At 43.9% G+C, this 23,764-nt stretch overlaps 1 protein-coding gene across 1 annotated transcript in view; it reads right to left on the bottom strand.

Annotated features, from left to right (window-relative positions):
* Positions 1 to 23,764, bottom strand: part of ADGRG4 (adhesion G protein-coupled receptor G4) — an 83,769-nt gene that overhangs the window by 51,444 nt on the left and 8,561 nt on the right. Inside the window, 10 exon segments of the mRNA XM_064573628.1 lie at positions 1,429 to 1,561; positions 2,955 to 3,118; positions 5,120 to 5,180; positions 6,413 to 6,444; positions 7,561 to 7,625; positions 9,267 to 9,361; positions 10,332 to 14,890; positions 14,892 to 15,255; positions 15,258 to 15,919; positions 15,958 to 16,093. Coding sequence (XP_064429698.1) covers positions 1,429 to 1,561; positions 2,955 to 3,118; positions 5,120 to 5,180; positions 6,413 to 6,444; positions 7,561 to 7,625; positions 9,267 to 9,361; positions 10,332 to 14,890; positions 14,892 to 15,255; positions 15,258 to 15,919; positions 15,958 to 16,093 — 6,271 coding nt within the window.

The raw sequence follows: 23,764 nt of genomic DNA, 5'->3' as shown, positions 1-23,764 counted from the left end.
ACATGGCTGCTTACCCTCACTTTCCCTTCTTACCCCCACTTTAAGAGGAAATTCCTGGTAGAATGCGGTCCCTAGCTCTGCACATCATTTCCTGAAGGCAGTGAGCATAGTACCCTTTGTAGCTCATCGGCCTTCATCATCCACCCTCCCCTATGCCTCATCCAATTCAATCCAGTTCATTTCAAATGAGCTCGCACATTGATTGAGCACCCAGGACTGCTGAGAGGTGGCGCAGACAAGTAGGCGGGGTCCGGTCCCTGGAGGAGCTGGTTGTAACTTGGTGGTTCGAGTCTGTACAAGTAACTACATCTATGAGGCAAGACATGAGATGAAAAACTGTACCAACAAAACTGAATCTACCAAACCACCGAGCACGGAGAACTTATTTGCAACTTTTGAGCCGAGCCGGACGCTGAAAGGACAGAGATGGAGAAAGCCCCCCACCCCCACCCCGAAGCAGGGCGAATAGCACAGGCAGAGAACTAGACACAGGGAGGCACCCATTGGAGCCCACAATAGCAAATGGCCCTTTTTGGCCGGCAGACATGGTAAAAAGGGTGCCTGTGGGTCTTGAGCACCGTGTTTGGGAGTTTAGACTTAATACCCGAGGCAATGTGGAACCAGAATGGGGGAAGGCGAGGAGACTGCTCTAATAGTAGACAAGGGATGATAGTAAGGGTCTGCACTGGGGTTGTGGTGGTGGGGATGGAAAGGAAAGGGTACATACGAGCTTTGATTGTGATGACAAAACCAACATGATTTGCTGACTGATTAGATGTACAAAGAGAGTAGGACCCAGTCCAAGATGTTGCCTTCCAACAGAGAGCTTTTAAGCCTCTGTCAAACAAAACCTGCTGCCCTTCTGGTCTGCCTCCTTAAGTTAATGGCATAAACCATTAACAGCAGAGAGTCAGAGAAGAGGGACTGATGATTTAAAGAAGGAAAATGATAAGGCAACAATAGAAGGGTGATTTAGTAAATTATTATGGCCCATCAACGAGGTAGCTTCTGAGGCAATTTTTCAAAATGGTCATTAAGAAGAAGAACATAAAACATGGAAAATGTTTGATCAACTATTGAGTGAAAAGGTAAATCACATTATTGAGATGAGGACAGTGATTACCATGACATAAAACTACATAAAACTTAAAGGCACACAGGGAACAAGAAGATGAAAAATACGCCAACCTAAAAGCAGCAGTGGTGGGATTATGGGTGACTTTTTCTCCTTTGTCTTCTTGAACATTTTTCTAGAATGCTCTTATGTTGCCTGTGCATGCTTACGTAGATCCGAAGGATGAAAGAAGGCAGGACAGGGTAGAGGGGATGGGGGTGGGAGGGCTGCTCAGTCAAATGACGGAAGCATGGCCCCAATTAAGAGGATCTTTGAGTCTCTGAACCGACAATTAGAACTTGGCCAATACGTACCAGATCCTAGTAGCATTTCCATGCCTGTTTTTTATGCACCTAGCTTGGGCTGTCTCAGTAGGGTTGGTTAAGAGCCACTTACAGGTCCCTTTGTATTTAGAGACTGTTTCCTGGGCTTTGCACCTTCCTGGCTCTGTGGAGAAAACGTATGCATTTGAAGGGGTAAAAGGCACTTACAAGTGTCATGAAAATCCATTTTGTTATTATGGTAATCATTATTACCCTATACGTAAACACCAGCAAATAAAAACTTTTTCTACCAGGCCATTTAAATCAGGCTTCACTGAAAATACATGAAATGCTTTTTTTTTTTTTTTTTTTTTTTTTAATAAGCCTCCCGGGAAAAACTCACACTTAATCATTTTCATTAAAAGCACAAGTTGACAGGACAGTTTTGTTTTTGTTTTTTGGTCTTGGTTTTAAAAAAATGTTACATTTGCATTGAAAAAAGTTCAAGCCATACACAAAAAAATCAGAAGTCCTCACCTGCCAAGTGCCCTCCTTCTGAGGTACCCCCAACTGTCAGTGACAGGAAACCAAAGGCTGACTTCTCCTTCTGGATGGTTCCTCCCTTCCTAACGGACTCTGGGGTGGATTTGATTTTAGTAAACTCAGTGTATCTGCCATCGCCAGGATGAGACACGGGAGCTCTGCTCTGCTGGTGGTACCAAGGTCAAGGTTTTGCCACCAAGTGTGGTCACGTTAAGGGAGAAGTGACCTGGGCTGAGTGTGTGTGATTAGTTCCTGGTTTCTACTGACCACCCACTGGGTTTGTGACCCGGATTCCGGAAATCTTCCCTTCACATGTGGGCAGAGCGGCTGGGAGAAGCGGAGAGCCGGGAGAATCCCAGCTTCCTCTGAGGACAGCCATGAGCGCCATTTGCACAGTGGGATCTGCCTGTGGCTTCTACACTTCTCTGCCTCCCATTTCACTGTCGCTTGCAATCACAGCCTGCCCTCTGCTACCTGATCAGTTCGTTGCCAGGGACTGTGTGTTCTAAATCCTCCGCGTGGTATCTGGCTTAGCCCGATGTTTTCAGTGCAGTCCACTGGCAGCCATGGCAAGGACATGGAGTGGTGGTCCAATAGCCTTTCTCTTTACCATTAAAGGAAAGAGATGCCCTTGAGAGAAATTCTGGACTGTTCCCAGATCACTTTCCCAGATGAATAGCCTGGCTATATCAATCAATAAATTAGCAAGCATCTATTGGGCAGTTATTGTGTGGAATGAGGAAGCTCCCCAGGCCTCTGGGTATTTATGCAAGAGAGACAGTCCTCCCACTCCGCTGACGGATTGGCCACTGCTGATATCCAGAGCTGGTCCATGGTCTCTGGTAACCCCTCTGTGTTTTTCATAAGCTCTTACGGGTGGAAATGTTGTCAGGGCAAGTGAGCGCTGAGGATGTGAAAAGGAACATGAAGACAACTCCTCTCCCCCCAGAACTCAGGATGTCTGACTGTGCGTGCATTATGAGCTCTCTAATAAGGGGAGTGAATGTGTATGGAATACCCCTCCCCCCAATTACCTAGTTTTTTCACCGCAACGTGTTCAGATTTTACTATTAACGTCAGTTGACCTTTGGTGAAGTTTCCATGGGTGAGGTTGCCATGTATTTTACTTTTGATCCTGCTAATCAATTCGGTGGCTGCTAAGGAAGAGCTGGCCTTTAGGATGGTCTGACAAACATAGCTAAAAAGCAGAGCAAGAAAGAATGCTGTTGCAGTTATGTCAACAGAGCGCAACCTGCCCGTGGTGCTGAAATTCTACACAGATGACTTAATTGGGAGTCCATAAATAACAAACATTTTACATCTATCAACGGGCAAATCTTTTTTTTTTTAAAGATTTTATTTATTTATTTGAGAGAGAGAATGACATAGAGATAGCATGAGAGGGGGGAGGGTCAGAGGGAGAAGCAGACTCCCCGCTCAGCAGGGAGCCTGATGTGGGACTCGATCCCGGGACTCCAAGATCATGACCTGAGCCGAAGGCAGTTGCTTAACCAACTGAGCCACCCAGGCGCCCTCAACGGGCAAATCTTAAGAAATGATGGGAGACAGCATATTGGAATCTTCTGATAAATTTTCTCATATGCAAAACAAACAACTCAAAACCCATTTTCAAAAGAACAGTCAGCAACAGTTGCATTATATTAAAATCAACTAAGGGTGCCTGGGTGGCTCAGTCGGTTAAGCAGTTAAGCATCCGACTCTTGGTTTTGGCTCTGGTCACGATCTCAGGGTTGCAGGATCAATCCCTGACTCTCTGTGCACTCAGTGAGGAGTCTGCTCAATCCCTCTGCTCCTCCCCCTCAAATAAATAAATAAATCTTTAAAAAATAAAATAAAATAAAAAAACTAGCCATGCGTTCTCTAGGAGCTTGTACAAATTAATAGAGAAGATGGAGTACTCAGGATTTATTCCTTCAGAGAAAACCTTTTATCCTTCTGGTCTCCAATTTATCCATCATTACTGCAAGAAGGCAAATGGCACATGCTCAATTAGTCTCTAAAGATGTGTTCTGCAGAAGGCCTATTTCTATAATAGAAGAATAATGGAGATAATGGTAGTGATAGTAGCTAACATTTGTAGCCTCATGAGTAGAGCTATTATGGTCCCCATTCCACAGATGAGGGAGCTGAGACTTAGCCAAGGTCACAAATACCTATTTGTAGCCTCATGAGTAGAGCTATTATGGTCCCCATTCCACAGATGAGGGAGCTGAGACTTAGCCAAGGTCACAAATACCTAGTACATCCCTAGAGTATTCTGTCCACTAAAAGATATGTTATGAAAGAATAGGGCTGTCCTTGACCTCAACCGCTGGAGCAAGGTCCTCAGACATTCTCATTTTCTCTGCTATTCCATTACAGAGCATCTGTAAGCTTAGGGGCACCTGGGTGGTTCAGTTGGTTAAACGGCTGACTGGCTCAGCTCGTGATCCTGGGATCAAGCCCCGCGGCCAGCTCCCCGTGAGCGGGGAGTCTGCTTCTCCCTCTCCCTCTGCCCCTCTTCCCCTGTTCATGCTCTCTTGCTCTGGTATTCCAGTTAGATGTGCCTGTGTTAACTCAAACTTTCTCTTTGTCCACTCTAAGCCATGCCTCCTCCTCCACGGATCCACAGTCGGTGGAGTCCCTGCTCGCCCTCCCCTTCCACGTGGAGCCCATCTCTTCCCAGCTCTCATTTTGCCAATCTAAAGAGGACTCCTCTTTTTTTAAACGTCTCCCTTTGCTGCGACAGACTCTTTACTCTTAGCACCCTGAACATGTCAGTGACCTTCCCATGAGCCTCTCTGAGTTGCATCAAGCAGTGTTCCAGAAGGGGCTGGACCATGTGTCTGAACAGGACCAAGGCAGCTTTCCATGTTGCTTTTCCACTTCCCTGCTCAGTATTTCCTGGACTTTTTTGACGACAACAAACACTTTATTCCCCCATCCCCAAATTATGACCACTTTGGACCCCATTTTCTCTTCACTACAAAGAAGCAGGAGGCAGGCTGCTAGGCTGCACCATGACCAACCGAAACAACTTATTTCATGAAGGCAAGAGCCCAATTACAGCATCTGTAAAATAACCACCTGGTACTTTGATCTCCTTCTGACAACTCTGACCAACAGGCTCCAAATACAGAATTAAATGGAAGGAAAATCAGAACTAAATGTACCAGCTATGAATAAACTCAGCTCCTACCTGGACGGTACATGGGAAATTGTAGCCATTCCTTGCCCTTCTCTCTGTTCCAAAATAATGCAAAACAAAAGTACATCATCACTGAAATCTTTAAACAAACGTCACATTTGAGCACAGGGCTTATTGTCAACAACAGCAATCATAATTATGCTTTACATTTATGTAACTTGTTGCCATTTGCAAATCACCCTCAAAAACGTCAACGCAACTAGTCCTCACCTCACCCCTGTAGTGTGGGCAATGCAGGGATTATCACCCCATTTCCTAGACGAGGAAGCTAAGTCTCAGAGAAGTTAAATGATCTGCCCAGTATCACACAGCTGACAAGTCACAGAACTGGGAGCAGAATCTGAGGCTTCTGGATCTGGACCCTAACGGGGTGATGACAATAGTAAACACTATCGAGCATTTACTAATCATCCTATTCCATCTTTCTAACAGCCCTAGGAGGAAGGGTAATATTGTCATCCCCATTCTACAGATGAGGAAACTGAGGCACAGAGAGTCATTAGGTTGCCCAAAGTCTCCCAGCCAGGAAGTGGAAGAACAGGGATTCTAACGCAGGCAGCCTGATTCTGGGGACCACATTGTCACCAAAAGGCTTTTTACACCTATTATTTGAGAGGAATTTTACTTGTGTCATGTTATCTATAATGTATTAAATTAAGAAATTCAGACTCAGTTCTTTACAGAAAGCATTTTAAATGATGGCAGATAATTTGGAAGGCACTGTAGGCTTGATTGTACTTTGTATAATCAAAATATTTCTCTCATGTTTAAATACCTTACAAGGTCTGTGCTTACTGATCTTTTCAGAGTCTAACATGGTAATGCTTGGAGGCACTGGAATAAGGACTGAGTATTGGGGCAAGGATGATGGGAGATAATTTTATCACACCCTGATTTCAAATCTATACAGGTAAAGGGTGGATTTATTATGTGACTGCCAGTCTTGCAAAAATTGTGTCATTCTTGGAAGAACCAGGCTTCTTTCCAAGATGTCTACAACCAAGAAATTCCATTTGCCATTTACAACCAAGTCACTCCACACTTCCATAGCCCACAAAATGTGCCTCCAAAAAACTGCCCCACAGGGACTTGAGAAAAGCAGAGGATGGTTTTCTTACTGGGTTCTTGTGCAGATGCCAAAAAAAAATGTAATTTGATCCTCAATGACCACAGTTGAGCTTTGCCTGGTGTATGCTTGGGTAGAAGCACTATTTTACTTACATTTACTCAGGTATTGGAGGAGTCACAAGTAGATTCATTTTGAAAAATTACTTACTACAGTTTGGTCCATGGTTATTTCCCCCTCAGAAGAGTCTCTGTATCAAAAGCATAAACAAATTTATATATTTATATATATATATATATATATATATATATATATATATATACACACATATATATATGAAATATGGTGCCCAATACATTAGGACAAAAGCTCAGGAGAAAGACAAATGTGAGGCAGAATAGTAGAATCCCCCAGTTTGGAATTCAAATACTAGGGCTCTAAGGAGACACTTCAAAAGCCTGATTATTATCTATGTACCAAAATGGTGGTAAGTCTTTGACTGAGCAGCCCCACTTCCAGGAATCTATCCCATAATAGTACAGCAAGGGTGCATACAAACATATGAACAAGAGTGAAAATAACTGAAATGTCCATCACTAGGTAATTGGATAAATACACCTTGGCACACCCATGCAAAAGAATCCTATGCAGTCATTAAAATGAATAAGCTAAATCGTACATATTGGCCTGAAAAGATGTACATGGTGTATTTTAGAGGAAAGAACCAGAGTTCTTGGAGAGGGTGGAGAAAGGCGGGTCTTCTCTTTGTCTTTGGCTCCTTGAGACTACTCAATGCCTGCCTGCAGCAATGCAATCACCTCTCCAAATTCATGCCCCAGGCAAGTCTTAGACTGGTCAGCATTTCTCACTTTAAACACTTCAAGTTCCTTTTGGAATTTCTAACTCCTGAAAGTGCATTATTGGAAAATAAAGGGTCTTATATCTTCACCATTGGCCATCCCTAGCCTTTCATCCCTTTAAGGCGTGATTTTTCCCCCCCAAAGTCACAGAATCATAGCATTTTAAAACTAAGAGGGGCATTAAGGGTAACTGGATCCAATTCCACCATTTCCCCAATTTATTTCCTTCTGTTTTGTTCTCCCATTGGCTTTACACCCTACAGTGATGATAGAATTTCTTTGTTATTCCAAAGAGAACCTACACTCAGAAGGGAAGATGCAACTCAAAATGCAGTTCCTAAATCTCAGACAGAACAAAGAAAGAAAGAAAGAAAGAAAGAAAGAAAGAAAGAAAGAAAGAAAGAAAGAAAGAAAGAAAGAAAGAAAGAAAGAAATCCCCTCTGGATAGGAACATACCCAGAATCCCTCAAACTGCCTTTGACCCACAATAGATGACACTCACGTACCTGGTTTTGATTTGAATAGCCAGATTAGCAAGAGCAAATTCACTGTCCTGAAATATAGAATTCAACTGTAAAAGATAAAACATATCAGATTTAGTATTCTCACTCCTCTATCTTAACCCAGGAAAGGTACCTGAGACAATGCTGCATTTATTATTTTGGTTGGTTCAACATTTCCATCTGCTCCATTCAGTTTTTCTATTTTGGGGCTGAACTGTGTTGTCTCCGAAATTCATACATTGAAGCCCGAACCCCTTAATGTAACTATATTTGGAAGTAGGGCCTTTAAGGGAGGCAGTTGAGGCTAAATATGGTCATAAGGGTGGAGCCCTAATCTGATAGGACTGGTGTTCCTATAAGAAGAGAAAGAGACCCCAGATCTCTCTCTCTCTCTCTCTGGGGGGGGTGTGCGCGCGCATGCACGCTATGCGAGGACAAAGAGAGAAGACAGTCCATCTCCAAGCCAAGGAGAGAGGCCTCAGGAGAAACCAATCCTGCCAACACCTTGATCTTGGACTTCCAGCCTCCAGAACCATGAGAAAAGAAATGTCTGTTGTTTAAGACCCTCAGTGCATCCTATTTTGTTATGGCAGACCTAGTGGACAAATACACCCACCCACTTTCAAGCACTTATAATCATGTTATACACACTTGCAAAGAAACGCTGATGGAAAAAGAGAGGAAACAGACATGATCGTTTACTGTTGGTGGGGTGCAAATTGGTATCACCTGTTTGGGAGGCCACTTAACTCTAGTTATTAAAATGTGAAATGTTTGTGTCCTTTGATCCAACAATTCCAGTTCTGGGTATTTATCCTATAGAAAAACTCAAGTGTCCCCAAAATTTATTGCAAGGGCGTTATTGTCTGCATTGGTTCCAAATAGAGAAAAAACAAGTAAAAGCAACCTAAATGTCCACCAACGGATGTCTGGATTTAAAAAAAAAAAAAAATACTACATCACAACCATCGAGTGAAATCCTTGGTATCTGTTTAAGTATATGAGGTAGATCAATATTTGCAGCATGAATATGCTCAAAGATATACAGTTAAGTGAGAAAAAGCAAGTTGCAGGACAGCATAATTGTATGATTCCAGTTATTTTTGTCAAAGAACATACTTGCATCAGTGTTATCGCAGGTAGAGGAAAAAAATCTGAACGAATATACCTCAGACTGTAAGAGGAATCAATACAAGGAGCAGTATTACAGAAGACATTTACTTTCTGGGTCTCAGATTTCAGTGTCTGAATTTTTTACAGAGAGTATGTATTACTCTTATTATCAGAAAAATGTAAGGATAAATACAACATTTCTTGTGTAGGAGAGAAAAAAATTAAAATGCAGAAAACAAACATATGTAAATACAATAGCATAGACTTGGTTATCACTGCTCTCCTACTTTTCTCTAAATAAAAAAAATTTGGCAAAGGCCCAGAATTTGTGTCAGTGGAGGGAAATGTACAGTTCTAAGCGAATTAAAATAATATCCCATAAAAGCTTTCAGCATTGGCACTATGAGAGACCACATACATCCTTACGGTGTTACTTACAGAGTGGATAAATTTGCTGCAAAAAATCAAAACCAAGTAGCTGTGAAATATGCTATGGGTAGAAAAAAAGTAACCCCTAGTTTTAATCTACTCCATCTATCATATATGTATCTTCACATATTTTATATGTACCATAAATATTTAAAAGATTATTTTACCCAATTTTCTACAAATTCATTTACAACACTGGTAATAAGGATCCTTGGCTCTTTATCAAACACAGAGAAGCTCATTTCAATATTGTAGAAGGAAACTGTAATTAAAAATGAGATTAATTTCATTCACTTAGTTCAAGAAATTTAACTTCCATAAATTTGGTGAAAATTGCTTGTCATTTTAAAGAGACCAACAATGAAGTCTCATTCTTAAGTTTTGCTTAATTTAACTCCAAGGTCAAGAACCAGCACTTTGGGCTCCGTATCCAAAAGCAAAACAGATCACCATCACATTTTTGCTTTAATTATTTGGGCAGTTTCCTGATGGCTACACAGTTGATGGACATTCTGCAAATCCCCCAAATCCTCAATTTTCATTAGCCAACACATTTCCAGTCCATTTCATGGTCAAGCTGAACATTATCTCACAAGATCATTTGCCCTGAGAAAATATTTATTTCTTCCTGTGCCTTACTTTCTGCTTCAGGTTTTTCTCTCTTTTCCTCTTTCTCTTGTCTGTCCTATCAGATTTCAATTTTGGAATGTGAAAAGTGGAAGGGACATCCAATATTTGAATGACATGGAAGGCAAATACTCCCCAGCCATGGATAAGCTTCCCAAGCTGGCTGGAGGTGGAGACTGGAGAAGCTGAGGCCTGTCTAAGAGGCATTCAAAAAGGCAGGCTAGAGTATCTTCTGGTGTTTGCTGGTATGCAGTCATCATGTCAGACCTAAGGCCATATAATTCTCTACTGGGAGAGGGTGAAGTTCCTGATCCATGCTCACCCTGGCAGAGACAGAGCATCAGGAACAAAATGGATGGAAAGGTATTTAGAAGTGTCACGCTGAATGAAAAGATACATTTGCATTATATTTCAATAAAGCAGAGCTAAGCAGAATTCTGTGTTTGGACAAGGTATGCCCTGGACCCATTGTCTGAAAGAGAGAGGAAACGTCTATGCCTTCCTTTATCCTTTTCTGCCTTCAGAGAAATGGCCGCCGTAGAGAACACGTGACCCATTGTGCATGCATTTTGTTAGTGATACGCTGCCCCTATTGTGGAACATACCTATGGACTTAGTGGCTGTAAGGGAAGTTGCTGTTTCCATAGACAGAAAAGAAGGTGTGGAGTCCAACTGGGTTGTCTCAGAAGAGGAAGAGAGTAGTGAAGACAAAGCCGCTGTAGAAGGATGTGTTACTCCAGTGGATGTGAGTGGAAATGAGGCAGCCGTAAGTGTAGTGGTGGTTATATTTGGAAAGGAGTCCAGCGTGGGCTTAGGAAGAACTAAAGTAGGGCATGCTGATGCAGCTGGGATTCTGCTCCATGCAGATGTTCCTGCAGGGCGAGGCGGAAGCTCAGAACTAATAGATAGGATGTGGTCACTTGCAGGAGGTGACCTACTCATTCTGCTAAAGGGTAGAGGTTGAGACACGGTCCTGGAGTTGGCAGTCACAGTGGTTCTGGGAGATGCCTCGGGGGATTTAGAAGTGTATGCACTGTCAGCTGGGATTTGTATAGATACGGGGAGAGAAATTGGGAAGCCAGTAGTGATACTGCCCACTGTAGGTGTAGGAGTGGTTTGGGTGAGTGCGGTGCTTACAGCAGCAAAGGGTAGTGTTGCCAAGTGAGTGAATGAGCGCGCTGGTATGGTGTCAGAAGTCAGAAATGCAGACTTTGACACCTCTACTGGAGAAGAAGTTAGAGTGTGAGAAATACCGGGTACAGTTGCCAGTGGAGAACCCGAAGGGAGAGTAGATGAAATCCAAGCCAGCATGGATGAACTAGTAGCCTCTGAAAGTATAGATCCTGAAGTGGCACCAGAAGGATTCCATGCGAGGGTAGTCCCAGGAGTTACAGATGTAGCTGTCTTCTCAAATGTGTGCTTAATGTCAGCCAAAGTGATAGTGGTAGGTCTTGAAGATATTGGTGATGAAGGGCTGTCAGACATCTCCAACGTAGGAAGAATTCCTGACGTGGGAATTGATGACTTTGCCATAACATCTCCAGATACCAGACCAGTGAGAGAAGCTGTGAATGTTGACAAAGACCCAGGAACAAGGTATGGAGTCTCTGTTTCCACCTTGCAGGGTGTAGGTGTATGAGTAGTGGTGGAAATTGGAAATTGAGAACCTTTAGCTGTGGGTGTGTTCCAGGAAGTCATAAGCAGAGACTGGGTGTTACCAGATGTGATTCTCGTTCCCAGAACTGGAAATTCAACCGTTTGGGACGTAAGAGGGAAAAAAGTCTCTGGAGTGGAGAACTTGGCTTCAGTACTATGAGGTGAAAAAAGAAATGATGTCACAGAGGGTGGCATTGCGATGGATGGAGTCTGTGGGGGGTACAAAACAGGGGTAACCACAGATGTGGCACCTTTTGTTAGTTCAGCTGCTGAAGTATTTTCTGACAAGGGAGTCATCTTATCTGTATTCGAAGAAAGGTAAGTGGTGGCTTTTACCCTTTCTGTGGGTCCAGGAGTGCTCTTAAAGCTCGTCAAAGATGGGGAAACCTGAATATTCAATGAAGTATAGAGATTATCTGACGGAGTAGATGAAAGCACACTTTCAAGGGCAGCAGTTCTGGAATAAGTGTTTGTGAGAGATAATATGCCCAGAGTTGTAGTCTCATCTCTTTGTGACGAGTGCCGAGTTGTTGATCGAAATGGTGAAAATGTGGTCTTTGGAATGGAAGAAATAGCTTCAGTGTTCCTAGAACCGAGTAGAGAGGAGGCAGCGGTACCTACAGATGGAATCGCTATCCCCGCCATAACAGTGGCTGGAATGGTTTTCACAGAGGGGAAAGTTGGCTGTGTCAGAGAGGAAGAGGATGTAGGTGTGATCCTGGAGGACACCTCCAACATTCCTGAAGTAAAGGAAGCAGAGGAAGACAGTGCACTTTTTGAAGTAGGCCCAGGTGCGACATCCAATGTAGATGTTTGTAGGGTCATAGTAGTCTTAGGGGTAGACAATAATGAAGAGAATGATCCAACTCTTGTGGAAGTGTCAAAAGAAACAGCTGGAGGTGAGAAAGCAGAGCCATTAACTGACATTGAGGGCATCTCAGACATAGGCCCAGAAGTGGCTATGGAGGGACTTTTCAAATAGTCTGGGTGTGCTATTTTAGAAGATTTCTTTATTGGTATTGTGGGAGTGTCAGAAACTCTTTTGGAGCTGAAGGCAGTGACACTGACTGGCAGTGAGGACATCTGGTAGATAGGAGTCGATGTCGCCACAGAGGTTTTCCCAAGAAGTACCATAGGTGCATTTGGAGCAGACAGGGCCGCAGTGATCCCATCAGCAGAGACGACTGTAAAATTGGCACTAGCTAGTCCAGTTGTGGAAAGAGATAGGGACTCAGGGAAGGTCTGTGTACTTTCAGAAATGGGAGAAGCAACTGAAGTCACCTCAGTTTGAGTCTTAGGGGAAAGCGAGTATGAAAGGGTTGTGTTGACATTTACAGGACTGGATATTCTTGTTGTCCTGGAAGTTATGGTGTCTACAGATGAAGTACCCTGGCGGTATGAGAAAGGGTGAGTCACAGAGGTGGTACTTCCTATCATTTTCTCAGTCCTGGGAGTATATACTGAAAGGGCACTGATGCTTTCTTTTTCAGGAGACAAAAATGTGGTAATTGTCAGGGCTTGTGAAGGGAGGGCTGTTTTCCCAAGACTGGTAGACATTTCTGGAATGTGAGCATCTACTGTGTGACTTGAGAGAGAGGTAGGTGTAGTCTGTATAGTCCCAGAAGTGGGAGATGAAGCTGAAATCTTGTCAGGTGGAGTTGCAAGTGGAAACTCTGAAGGTGAATGTGTTTGGTGACTGGAAATTGTTGTGGTCTCAGCAAATCCTGTCTCTGTCATTTCCAAGGATGAAGTACTCTGGGAGTCTGAAATAAAAGGATTCTTTGATGGGGACGTTTCTGTCGCCTCCATAGTTCTAGGGGCGTTTCCCGGGGATATGGCCGTCCGCTCTTTGTCAGAAGATATGGTAGAAATGTCAGTCACTAATAGGGTGGGGACCAGTGTGTTTCCAAGACCTGTTGGAGACTGAGAAATGTGACCATCTACTGGAAGCTTATTGGCAGAGGTGTGTGAGGGCATGGTCTCATCAACAACAGAAGTTTCTGTGGAGCTAGGAGCCAAGCTAACTACATTCTCACTGCTGCTGAGAGTGTACGGAAGGCTGAGAGCGTGGGTAGAAGTCTCCTCCCCTTGAGATATGGGCTGGGTTGCTCCTGGTGTCAACGTAGTTGAAATCACATGGGTGGAGGACACAACAGGAATGTTGCTGGGGAGAGATTTAGAGCAGACAAGAGTGGGTGTAAATGGGGTTACTGTGTCAGCTGAGGTGAAGAGAAAGGTGGTCTCGGCCTTAGTTGCCACGGGAGTGGGAGGCCTCCACGAGGCGACTGGAGTCTCTGTCAGAGAGGGAACTGCCGTGGGTGTCATCCTGACAGAGAACACTGTGGCTTCTGAAGTGGTGGGAACCGAGTGTCTGTGGGTAGGCACTGTATCGCTGGTCGTGGAAGCTGTCTGATCCAATGGTGATGCGGATGCTGTGGTCACCATAGCTGATGGCGCAGGGGCTGCTGAGGAATGGGTAGCAGTAGGCTGTGGAGACAAGATGCCAGCAGACAAGGACATAGCTGTCATGTCTGTAGGGAGAGTGGCAACACTGGTTCCCCAAATCCTTGTGGTGGAAGCACCCAAGGGTTCAGGGAATGTCTGTGTGCTCCCAGAATTGGGAGATGGAGTTGGATTTCCCTCCGGTGGAGCCTCTGAAGTCCAGTGTGCTGTGTGGGTGTGGGCAGAATTAAAGATTTCTGTGGTTCCGTCGTAGGAGCTCTTAGGTGTGGTTTCCATCGATTTTGTAGAAATCCAACTTCCTCTCACCTCAGTGGTTGCAGTTTTATCATCCAACGGGGTGGTCAACTTTTCTGCGTCAGGAAAAGGGGAAACGGTGACAGAGGCTGTTACCATTTGTGCAGATTCTGTTGCTTCCAGCATTGTTGCAAATGGGGAAAGCTCAGTTGTCACTGCTAGAGTTGATTTTCCCTCAAGATACCGGGAAGCTGTTTCTGTCCTTGTCGCAAGACCGTTAGCGCTCTCCTCAGTAGAGACATTTGGTCCAATGTCAGCAAGGGTAGGTATGATATCTACCGGTGGAACCAATGTCTCCCTTGGTGTTGAAAGAAGCTCACCTCCAGCTGCTGTGGGCAGAGGAGTAGTTTTGTGTCCTAAAGTGGTAAGTTTAATCTCAGGCAATTTGGTTACAGATGTGGTTCCGGAAACTGTGGTGAAATTAGCAAGCCATGAAGTCGTGAGCGTGGATAGAGCTGTTGCGTATCTGTCTGTAGAGGCACCAGCAGTCACGCTAGCATCAGTGATAGTGGTAGCCTCGCTTCCGGAGGGGGCTTCTGGTGGGGTAGTAGCAGTGCTAGCAGTGGATGAATGTCCCGCATTAGAAGCGCTCCCATGGAACGCTGATGTCCACAAGGTCTGGTCTGGCCTGGGAGTCCACGTGGTTTCATTGGTAGCGAACAGATGGGCACCATCATCAGTTATCGATGTGTGACCAGACTCAGACGCCTTGAATGTGGAAGCTGATCTAGTGGCATTCAAAGGAAGCATTTCCGCCACCTGTGGGTGTATTCTGGGTATATACTGGCCCAGGTGTTATGGGGGGAAGTAGAGTGTCAGTTGCCTTGGGTGCAAGTGTGACCCCAAGAGTCAAGGCTGTGTGTGTAGTCTCAGCATCAATAACTGGCTGTACACTCTGAGCTCTGGTGAACGGGGAGGATGTCTTGAAAGAAAGGGCCACAGAAGAGGCCCTTTTTGGTATGAAGGTAGATATTGTATCCACCATTCTGGGTGAAGAGACGTCTTGGAAATTTGTAGATGTCAATTCTGTTTCAGCTGTTAGCACAGGCATCATCTCAATAGGCCTAGTTGGGAGCGTTTTTGAATGAACTGGAGATGCTATTTCCATGCCAGTCTTACCAATGTGGATGCTGTCTGATTTCTAGGAAATACAGAATCCACTGGAGCAACTGTGGAGCTGAGCACAGACTCAGGTGGGAATGTTGATGCAGTCCCAACGTGAGTAGTTGTAGCTGAAGTCTCTTCCACCGTGGACCAAGGTACTGTTCCAGCAGCTGTAAAGGCAAGAAACTCCTGGCTAGCTGTGGCGATTGAAGGTGCATCCATACCTGTGGATTTGTGTTTGGGCCAAGATGTTGTAGATATGGGTATCGACTCAGCAGATGAGAATAAAGATGTTGTCTTCCTAATGGTTGACTGAGATCCAGTCACTGAAGTCTTGGATATAATTGAATTCTTGGTAAGTCCGGACATGTATAGAAAATTCGTAGCTGTAGTTGGATGAAAGGTCTCAGTAGCAATGGCTTCAGCCATTTTTGTTGTCCTTGTGCTCTCTGAAGATGGGGATTTAGTTATCTTCATGGAGTTGGTAGTAGTGCCTATAGAGGTACTCTTGGTAGGCAGAGTGATGGCCGCTGAAGTAGACAAAATGTCTGCCGTGAATCTGGTTGTCTCAGCTACGGGTGTCTTCAAAAATTTTGGTGCAGTCATTGTTTCCAGAGGTGGAGATGTTGTATTGGAATATGATACGGTTGTATAATCAGTTGCAAAAAGAGGCATGCTTTTAACCAACTGAGCCACCCAGGCGCCCCAAGAGGCATGCTTTTAAACGTCATTGTAGAAGAATATATCGTCTCTTGTGGTTTTAGTCCAGTAACTTGGGATGGAGTTGTCAAATCTATTTGTTGTGAAAGAGTTGTGCTCATTTCTTGAATTGTTATATTTTCAGAAACAACTGAAAAATTAGAAAGCATGTGTTACTTTGGATTTGGCTTTAGAAATCAGAGACAATTCTGTTAGAGCTCTATAATTTTTTCTCATGTTTTTAAGAGGCGATAAGTATCAGATATAATCAAGCCACTTGATTACTTGGTTTTTCTTAAGATGATTTTCTACTTTCTAAAATCTCTATATGGTTCTCAAAATGCCCTCATTATGTAACAAGTAGAAGGATATCCATTTCAGGGGCGCCTGGGTGGCTCAGTTGGTTGTGTCCAACTCTTGATTTCGGCTCAGCTCATGATCTCAGGGTCATGAGGCTGAGCCCTGCATTGGGCTCTGTGCTGGGCATGAAGCCTGCTTAAGATTCTCTCTCTCCCTCTCCTCTGCCCCTTCCCAACCCCACTCGCATGCTCGCCCATGCTCTCTCTCTCTCTCTAAAAAAAAAAAAAAAAAATGAATTTCGTATACAGGATGGATAGGAACAGGAAGACACTGAAAGCAAGGAGACTTTTTAGGAGGCTGGTAGAGTCCTCCTCCTCACCTCACTCCCACCAACTCTGAGCCAATCCAACTCTCCATCACCTCCATACCTGCACTTGAGCGGTCAAGCACTGCCGGACACGGTCACACAAGGGGATGAACTAGTATTTCTATAATTTCATCATCACCAACCCCAAATAAGCCTTTCACACTGCCCAGCCATCCCACTACTTTTCTTTGGTCAATTTTGCTACTACTCTCTACAGTAACTATTTAAAACCTTCCTCGGGCGCCTGGGTGGCTCAGTTGGTTAAGCGACTACCTTCAGCTCAGGTCATGATCCTGGAGCCCCGGGATCGAGTCCCGCATCGGGCTCCCTGCTCGGCGGGGGGTCTGCTTCTCCCTCTGACCCTCCCCCCTCTCATGCTCTCTCTATCTCATTCTCTCCCTCAAATAAATAAATAAAATCTTTAAAAAATAAAAAAATAAATAAAACCTTCCTCATTGGGGCGCCTGGGTGGCTCAGCAGTTAAGCATCTGCCTTCGGCTCAGGTCATGATCCCAGGGTCCTGGGATCGAGCCCCACGTTGGGCTACCTGCTCAGCGGAGTGCCTGCTTCTCCCTCTCCTTCTGCCCCTCCCCCTGCTTGTGTACGCTTCCTCTCTCTCTTTCTGTCCCTCTCTCATCAAATAAAATCTTAAAAATAAATAAATACATAAAATAAAACCTTCCTCATTATCATACTCTGCCCCCACATGTTTATTAAGTAACTGTGTCCCTTACTTCACAGGAAAACCTAACTGAAGTGATCAGAAACTCAGCTGCGCTACCATCGCAGTTATCCCTCCTTTTCCTAAGGAGCCTTTCCTTCCTGATTTAAAACATCTTCTAGGGGCGCCTGGGTGGCTCAGTTGGTTAAGTGACTGCCTTCGGCTCAGGTCATGATCCTGGAGTCCCAGGATCGAATCCTGCATTGGGCTCCCTGCTCGGCGGGGAGTCTGCTTCATCCTCTGACCCTATCCCCTCTCATGTGTTCTCTCTCTCTCTGTCAAATAAATAAATAAAATCTTTAAAAAAAAAATAAAACATCTTCTAGTCTCTTACAATAAAAAAAATAAAAGCCCCACATCTCTGCAGGTACTGTCCCATCTCCCTCCTCCCCATCACATCACTTTAAAGAAAGTTTTATCTATACTGACTGTCTCCACCCTCCTCGGCCCCATTCTTTAGCCCACCCTAGTCTGGGTTTTGTCATCATTCCACCGCACAGCACCCACTAAGGCCACCAATGGCCTCCATGAGGACACATACTATGGATACTTTTTCAGTCTTCATCTTATCTGACCTCTCAACAGCTTTTGACAATGTTGACTACTCCATCCTTCTTAAAATACTCTTTTCATTATTTCCATGACATAACACACTCTTGGGCTTTCTCCTGATCCTCCGGCCACTCCTTTTCTATCTCCTTTGCAGACCCATCCTATTTAATCCAGTCATTAAATATTAGAGTTCCTCAAGCCTTGGTCCCAGCACCTCTTCTCTTCTTACCCTGTGGTTCCTCCATACACCTTCATATTTGAGTTTACACCTGTACACAGATGAAAGTCAAAGTTTATATCTCTAGACCAGATCTCTATTCTGAGCTCCACCATTGCTCACTTGACATCTCTTGGATATCTCCTTAACCCCTCAAACTCAATACGCCCCAATTTGAACTCATTGTCTTCTCTCCAAACTGGGTCCTCTTTCAGTACTCTCTCAGTGAAAGACATCATCATACATTCAATCATGCAAGCCAAAACCCTCTCCCGCGGTCTCCTTCCTTTTCTCTCTCACCTGCCATAGCCAACCCATAATTTTGCCCTATGACTCTTACCTCCTAAATAGCTCTTGATTCCATCTGTTTCTCTCCATCTCAATCACTTACCATCCTCACCAAACCACCATCAGTCTCTTCACCTGGACTCTGCAGTACCCTCCCAACTGAACTCTCTCCCTCTGCTCTTGGCCCCCCTCCAATCTGTTCCATAGTTCAATCAGGATGATCTTTTTGAAATGCAAATTTTATCATGTCTCTCTCTCTCTCTCTCTCTCTCACACACACACACACACACACAAATACACACAAACTTAGCTCCCTTTAGTGGCCTTCTATTATTCCTAGGATTAAAAAAGTGTGCCTCTTAATAGAGCTTACAAAGCTATGTGCAGTTTGGTCCCTACCCACCTATCTGGCCTCACTCTGTGTGAGGTTTCTCCCTTGTTTCTTGGGCTTCAGCCCACCAGCCTCATTTAAATCCTCCAATACTTGGCATTCTCTTTCCCACCACATGACTGCTACCTACCCTGTTACCTGTACTTGGGATGTTCTTCCCATCCCTCTTCTCCTCATCCTTCAGAGCTCAGCTCATGCATCACTTCCTCAAGGAAGCCTGCTACCTTCTTTAGCCTCTATGACTAGGTCACACCAATCTATTCTAGGCTCTGAGGACACCCCATACCTCTTCTTTTTTTTTTTTTTTTAGATTTTTTTTTTTTAAAGATTTTATTTATTTGCGAGAGAGAGAATGAGAGACAGAGAGCATGAGAGGGAGGAGGGTCAGAGGGAGAAGCAGACTCCCCGCCGAGCAGGGAGCCCGATGCGGGACTCGATCCCGGGACTCCAGGATCATGACCTGAGCTGAAGGCAGTCGCTTAACCAACTGAGCCACCCAGGCGCCCTCACCCCATACCTCTTCTTCAGAGTAGTTGTCACCACTGCAGGTTTACATCTGTGTGTGCTTATTACAGTCCGTCTTCCTCACTACACCATACGCGCAGGGCCTGGCACATGGTAGATGTCCAGTAAATATTTGCAGGTTGACTGAATAAGTGGATGGTGAGGGCTTGGAATGAAATAAAAGTAGTATGGGGGATTCCTAAAGGAAGAATTGACAGGTTATGGTAACAAAGAAGCTTATGAGTTAAAGAAGACAGAGAAATCTCAGAGGACTCAAATTTTGCTTTTGGGTGACTTGGAGAATAGGAAATAGGAAAATTGGGAAGGTGGCCTCTCTCAGAAGAAAAATATGCACTTCTGACTTGGGTAAGTGGAACTCGGGATGATGGAACATCCAAGCGAAAATGGTGCATAGTAAAATTCAAGACTGAGTCATAATTTTTCTCCAGTTCAGATCACCCAGAATGAAATCATGCATATTTACCATTGGGAAATTAGCATTTTGAATTTATCCACCTGGGAAGCATATTACTTATGAGGTAGAAATAATTATGGTGGTAGACAATCTACTAACTTGTTTCACTGTCTTGAGCATTAAAATTACTTTTAATTTGCATAGATAGAAATTCTGAGATGTGTGTAGGATGTTCTTTAGGATTTTGTGGTCATTAGCAAGTAGGATGAATGACACTCGGAAGCCTGCAACTGACTGTACAGACAGAGTTGACAAAAGTCACACATGCATAAAGTCACAACACACGTGTGCAAGGGGAAAAGTCAGAGTTAATAGAAGTACTCTCCCACTTAATTTTACGACATCATTTCAATGATCAGAGATCCACATTCTGTTAGGCCTTACCAAGAAACTGCTATGTTTCTGGAGCACAACATTTATTTCAACCTTTCTGCCTTCAAATGTGTCCATAAAGTACAAGTAGAGGGAGAATTGTCAGGATTTGGGTTTCCATTTTTTTTTTAAGATTTTTTATTTATTTGATAGAGAGAGACACAGCGAGAGAGGGAACACAAGCAGGGGGAGTGGGAGAGGGAGAAGCAGGCTTCCCGCCGAGCAGGGAGCCCGATGCGGGGCTTGATCCCAGGACCCTGGGACCATGACTTGAACCGAAGGCAGACGCTCAACGACTGAGCCACCCAGGCGCCCCGGGTTTCCATTTTTGTAAAAGGCTTTACCACAGCCAACTGGCTTAGCAAACCTGTGAAAGGGTCCCTTATACCACACTTGAGGAGCATGGCATCCCAGAGCCCGAAACACTCTCCAAGAATACACTAATTCCCATTCTTTTACAAATGATTCATGATGGAGCTGCACTCACTTTTTAGGAAAACAATAAAATACCGAATACCAGAAAAGTCCAAGTTATCCTCTTTGATACAATATTCAAAGAGCACTGTTACAGGAGTCCTAATGAGTAACGAGAAACTCAGAACACAGAGGATGGGAGTTAGGTGCGATATTTGTATCTAAAGATGGCTGAGCTGTAAATGTTAACTGTTATTAACACTTCCAATAAGCATCTCAAAAAGTAGCATAAAACTTAGGAAAGGGGGGGGTCTAGCTGGCTCAGTCGGTGGAGTGTGGGACTCTTCATCTTGGGGTTGTGAGTGTGAGCCCCACATTGGGTGTAGAAATTACTTAAAAATAAAATCTTAGGGGGCACCTGGGCAGCTCAGTTGGTTGAGCATCTGACTCTTGGTTTCAGTTCAGGTCATGATCTCAGGGTCATGAGATTTAGCCTCTCATTGGGCTCCGCACGCAGCAAGGAGTCTGCTTGAGATTCTCTCCCTCGCCCTCTCCCTCCCCCTCAGCCCCTCAGTCTCTCTCTGTAAAATAAATAAATAAATAAAATATTTTTAAAGAATAAAAGAAAATCTTAAAAAAAAAAAAACTTAGAAAAGGAAAAACAAATGAGTTGAACAAAATTGCCAAGCAGGTAGCATTTTAAGTACCAGGTATCTCTTAGAAAATAATGCAACTTACATTGCCTCACTTAAACCTGAAGCCTGGATTTCTCTATTTCAGCAGATCTCCCATCAAACCTTCCAGATGAGAGTTTTTTTCCAGAGGGATTACTGTACCAAGTTTTTCCTCTAACGTCTTTATTAACAAAGACTCGTCTGCCTTAATCAAAATCACAGAATCGTAGAACTAAGTCTTGGAGATTGTATTCAATCCCTTCATTTAGAGACTAGGCCCAGAGAGGTACAGTGTTGACAGGATGAGATTTCCACAGATGAAACGTGTAGAGAAGTAAGACGGTGTGTGCCAGTGTTTTAATCATCTAGTACCCATAAGTGCATGCCCTCAATTTACACAGAACCACCACAAACCTAGGAGAAAGAAGAGACTCTACCTAAAAAAAAAAAAAAAAAAAAACAAGGGAAGGCAAACGTAGATAATAAAAGCCAAGTTCTGTAAGTGCTGAACAGCTCAAGAATAAGCAATCACCCAAAATAATGAGACATAAACCCTAGAGGAGAGTATCACGGTGCTAAACCAAAATGTGAAGATGCCCTTGCAAGCCTAGGCATAGAATCCCAATGGGGATCCCAAATTACAGCCATGCCCTGAAACAATATCTGCCTTGAAGAATCATTCATATCCCAGATAAAGTCGATCAAATCAAGTGTCAGTAACTTTTTAACCAAGATTCATAGGAATTAAAGATTCTTTCAAACCCCAAGTCTGGCAATTAATTACGATGGGTTAGGAAACAGGTTCAATTGATACAGAAAAAGCATTTGACAAAATCCCATGTACATTCATGGTAAAATCCCTTGACAAGGTAGGAACAGAGGGTATTTACGTCAATTTGATAAAGAACATCACCAAGAAACCTACATTTAAAATCAACAAGGGGCGCCTGGGTGGCTCAGTCAGTTAAGCGTCCAACTCTTGATTTTAGCTCAGGTCACGAACTCGGGGTCTTGAGATCTAGCCCCCTCAGCCTCTGCACTCAGTGGGGTGTCTGCTTGAGATTCTCTCTCTCCCTCTCCCTCTGCCCCTCCCCCCACTCTTGCACATGCTCTCTCTCTCTCAAATAAATAAATAAATCTTTAAAAAAAAAACACATAAAATATGGCGCCTGGATGGCTCAGTCAGTTAAGCGTCTGCCTTCTGTTCAGGTCATGGTCCCAGGGTCCTGGGATCGAGCCCTGCATCGGGCTCCCTGCTCGGCGGGAAGCCTGCTTCTCCCTCTCCCACTCCCCCTGCTTGTGTTCCCTCTCTCACTGTGTCTCTCTCTGTCAAATAAATAAATAAAATCTTTAAAAAAATAAAAATAAAAAAACATAAAATCAACCATAATGGTGAAAGACTGAATGTCTTTCCTCCAAGACTGGAAGCAAGGCAAGAATGTCCACTCTCACCACTTTTAGTCAACATAGTACTGGAAGCCAGAGGCATTCCAGTAAGGAAAGAAAAAGAAATAAAAGACCTTGCAATGGTGCTGGGCTGGCTCAGTCAGTAGAGCATGCAACTCTTGATCTCAGGATTGTGAGTTTGGGCCCCATATTGGGGGTAGAGTTTACTTAATAAAAAAATTTTTTTTAAGCATTGCAGATTACATGATTGTCCATGTAGAAAATCCCAAGTAATCTAAAAAAAAAACAAAAACAAAAAAAAAAAACCCAACCCCCTGAAACTTAGAAGTGAGTTCAGTGGGAGGCCTGGGTGGCTCAGTCGGTTAAGCTCTGCCTTCAGCTCGGGTCATGATCCCAGGGTCCTGGGATCCAGTCCCACATTGGGCTCCCTGCTCAGCAGGGAGCCTGCTTCTCCCTCTGCCTGCTGCTCCCCATGCTTGTGCTCTCTCTGACAAATAAATAAATAAAACCTTTTAAAACAAACAAACAAAAAAAGAAGTGAGTTCAGCAAGGTTGGAGGGTACAAAATTAGCACTAAGCAAAGAGTTCTTCAACTTGACACCAAAAGAAAAACTGATAAATTGGACTTCACCAAAACTCAAAGGTTTTGCTCCATGAAAGCCCATGTGAAAAGAATTTTTAAAAGCAATCTATAGACTAGGAGAAAATATTTGCAAAACATATATCCAACCAAGGACTAGAATATATATAGACCTCTCAAGACTCAACAGTAAAGGAGAGCCTGGGTGGCTCAGTCGTTAAGTGTCTGTCTTCGGTTCAGGTCATGATCCCAGGGTCCCGGGATCGAGCCCCGCATCGGGCTCCCTGCTCCGTGGGGAAGCCTGCTTCTCCCTCTCCCACACCCCCTGCTTGTGTTCCCTCTCTCACCATCTCTCTGTCAAACAAATAAATAAAATCTTCTTAAAAAATAGGCAAAAGACATGAATAGTTTACTGAGGAGGATGTACAAATGGCAAATAATCATAGAAAAGGATGTTCAATGTCAGTAGGCACCAGGGAAATGCAAATGAAAACCATAATGACATCAAAAACTAATGATGTATTGCGTGGTGACTAACATAACATAATAAAATAAAATTT

Source organism: Mirounga angustirostris, unplaced genomic scaffold, assembly GCF_029215605.1.
Source record: "Mirounga angustirostris isolate CCGP_5_RB_7025 unplaced genomic scaffold, mMirAng1.0.hap1 SCAF_11, whole genome shotgun sequence".
Lineage (NCBI taxonomy): Eukaryota > Metazoa > Chordata > Mammalia > Carnivora > Phocidae > Mirounga > Mirounga angustirostris.
Note: the sequence above shows the minus strand (reverse complement) of the source record. Positions and strands in the feature narration are given on the sequence as shown.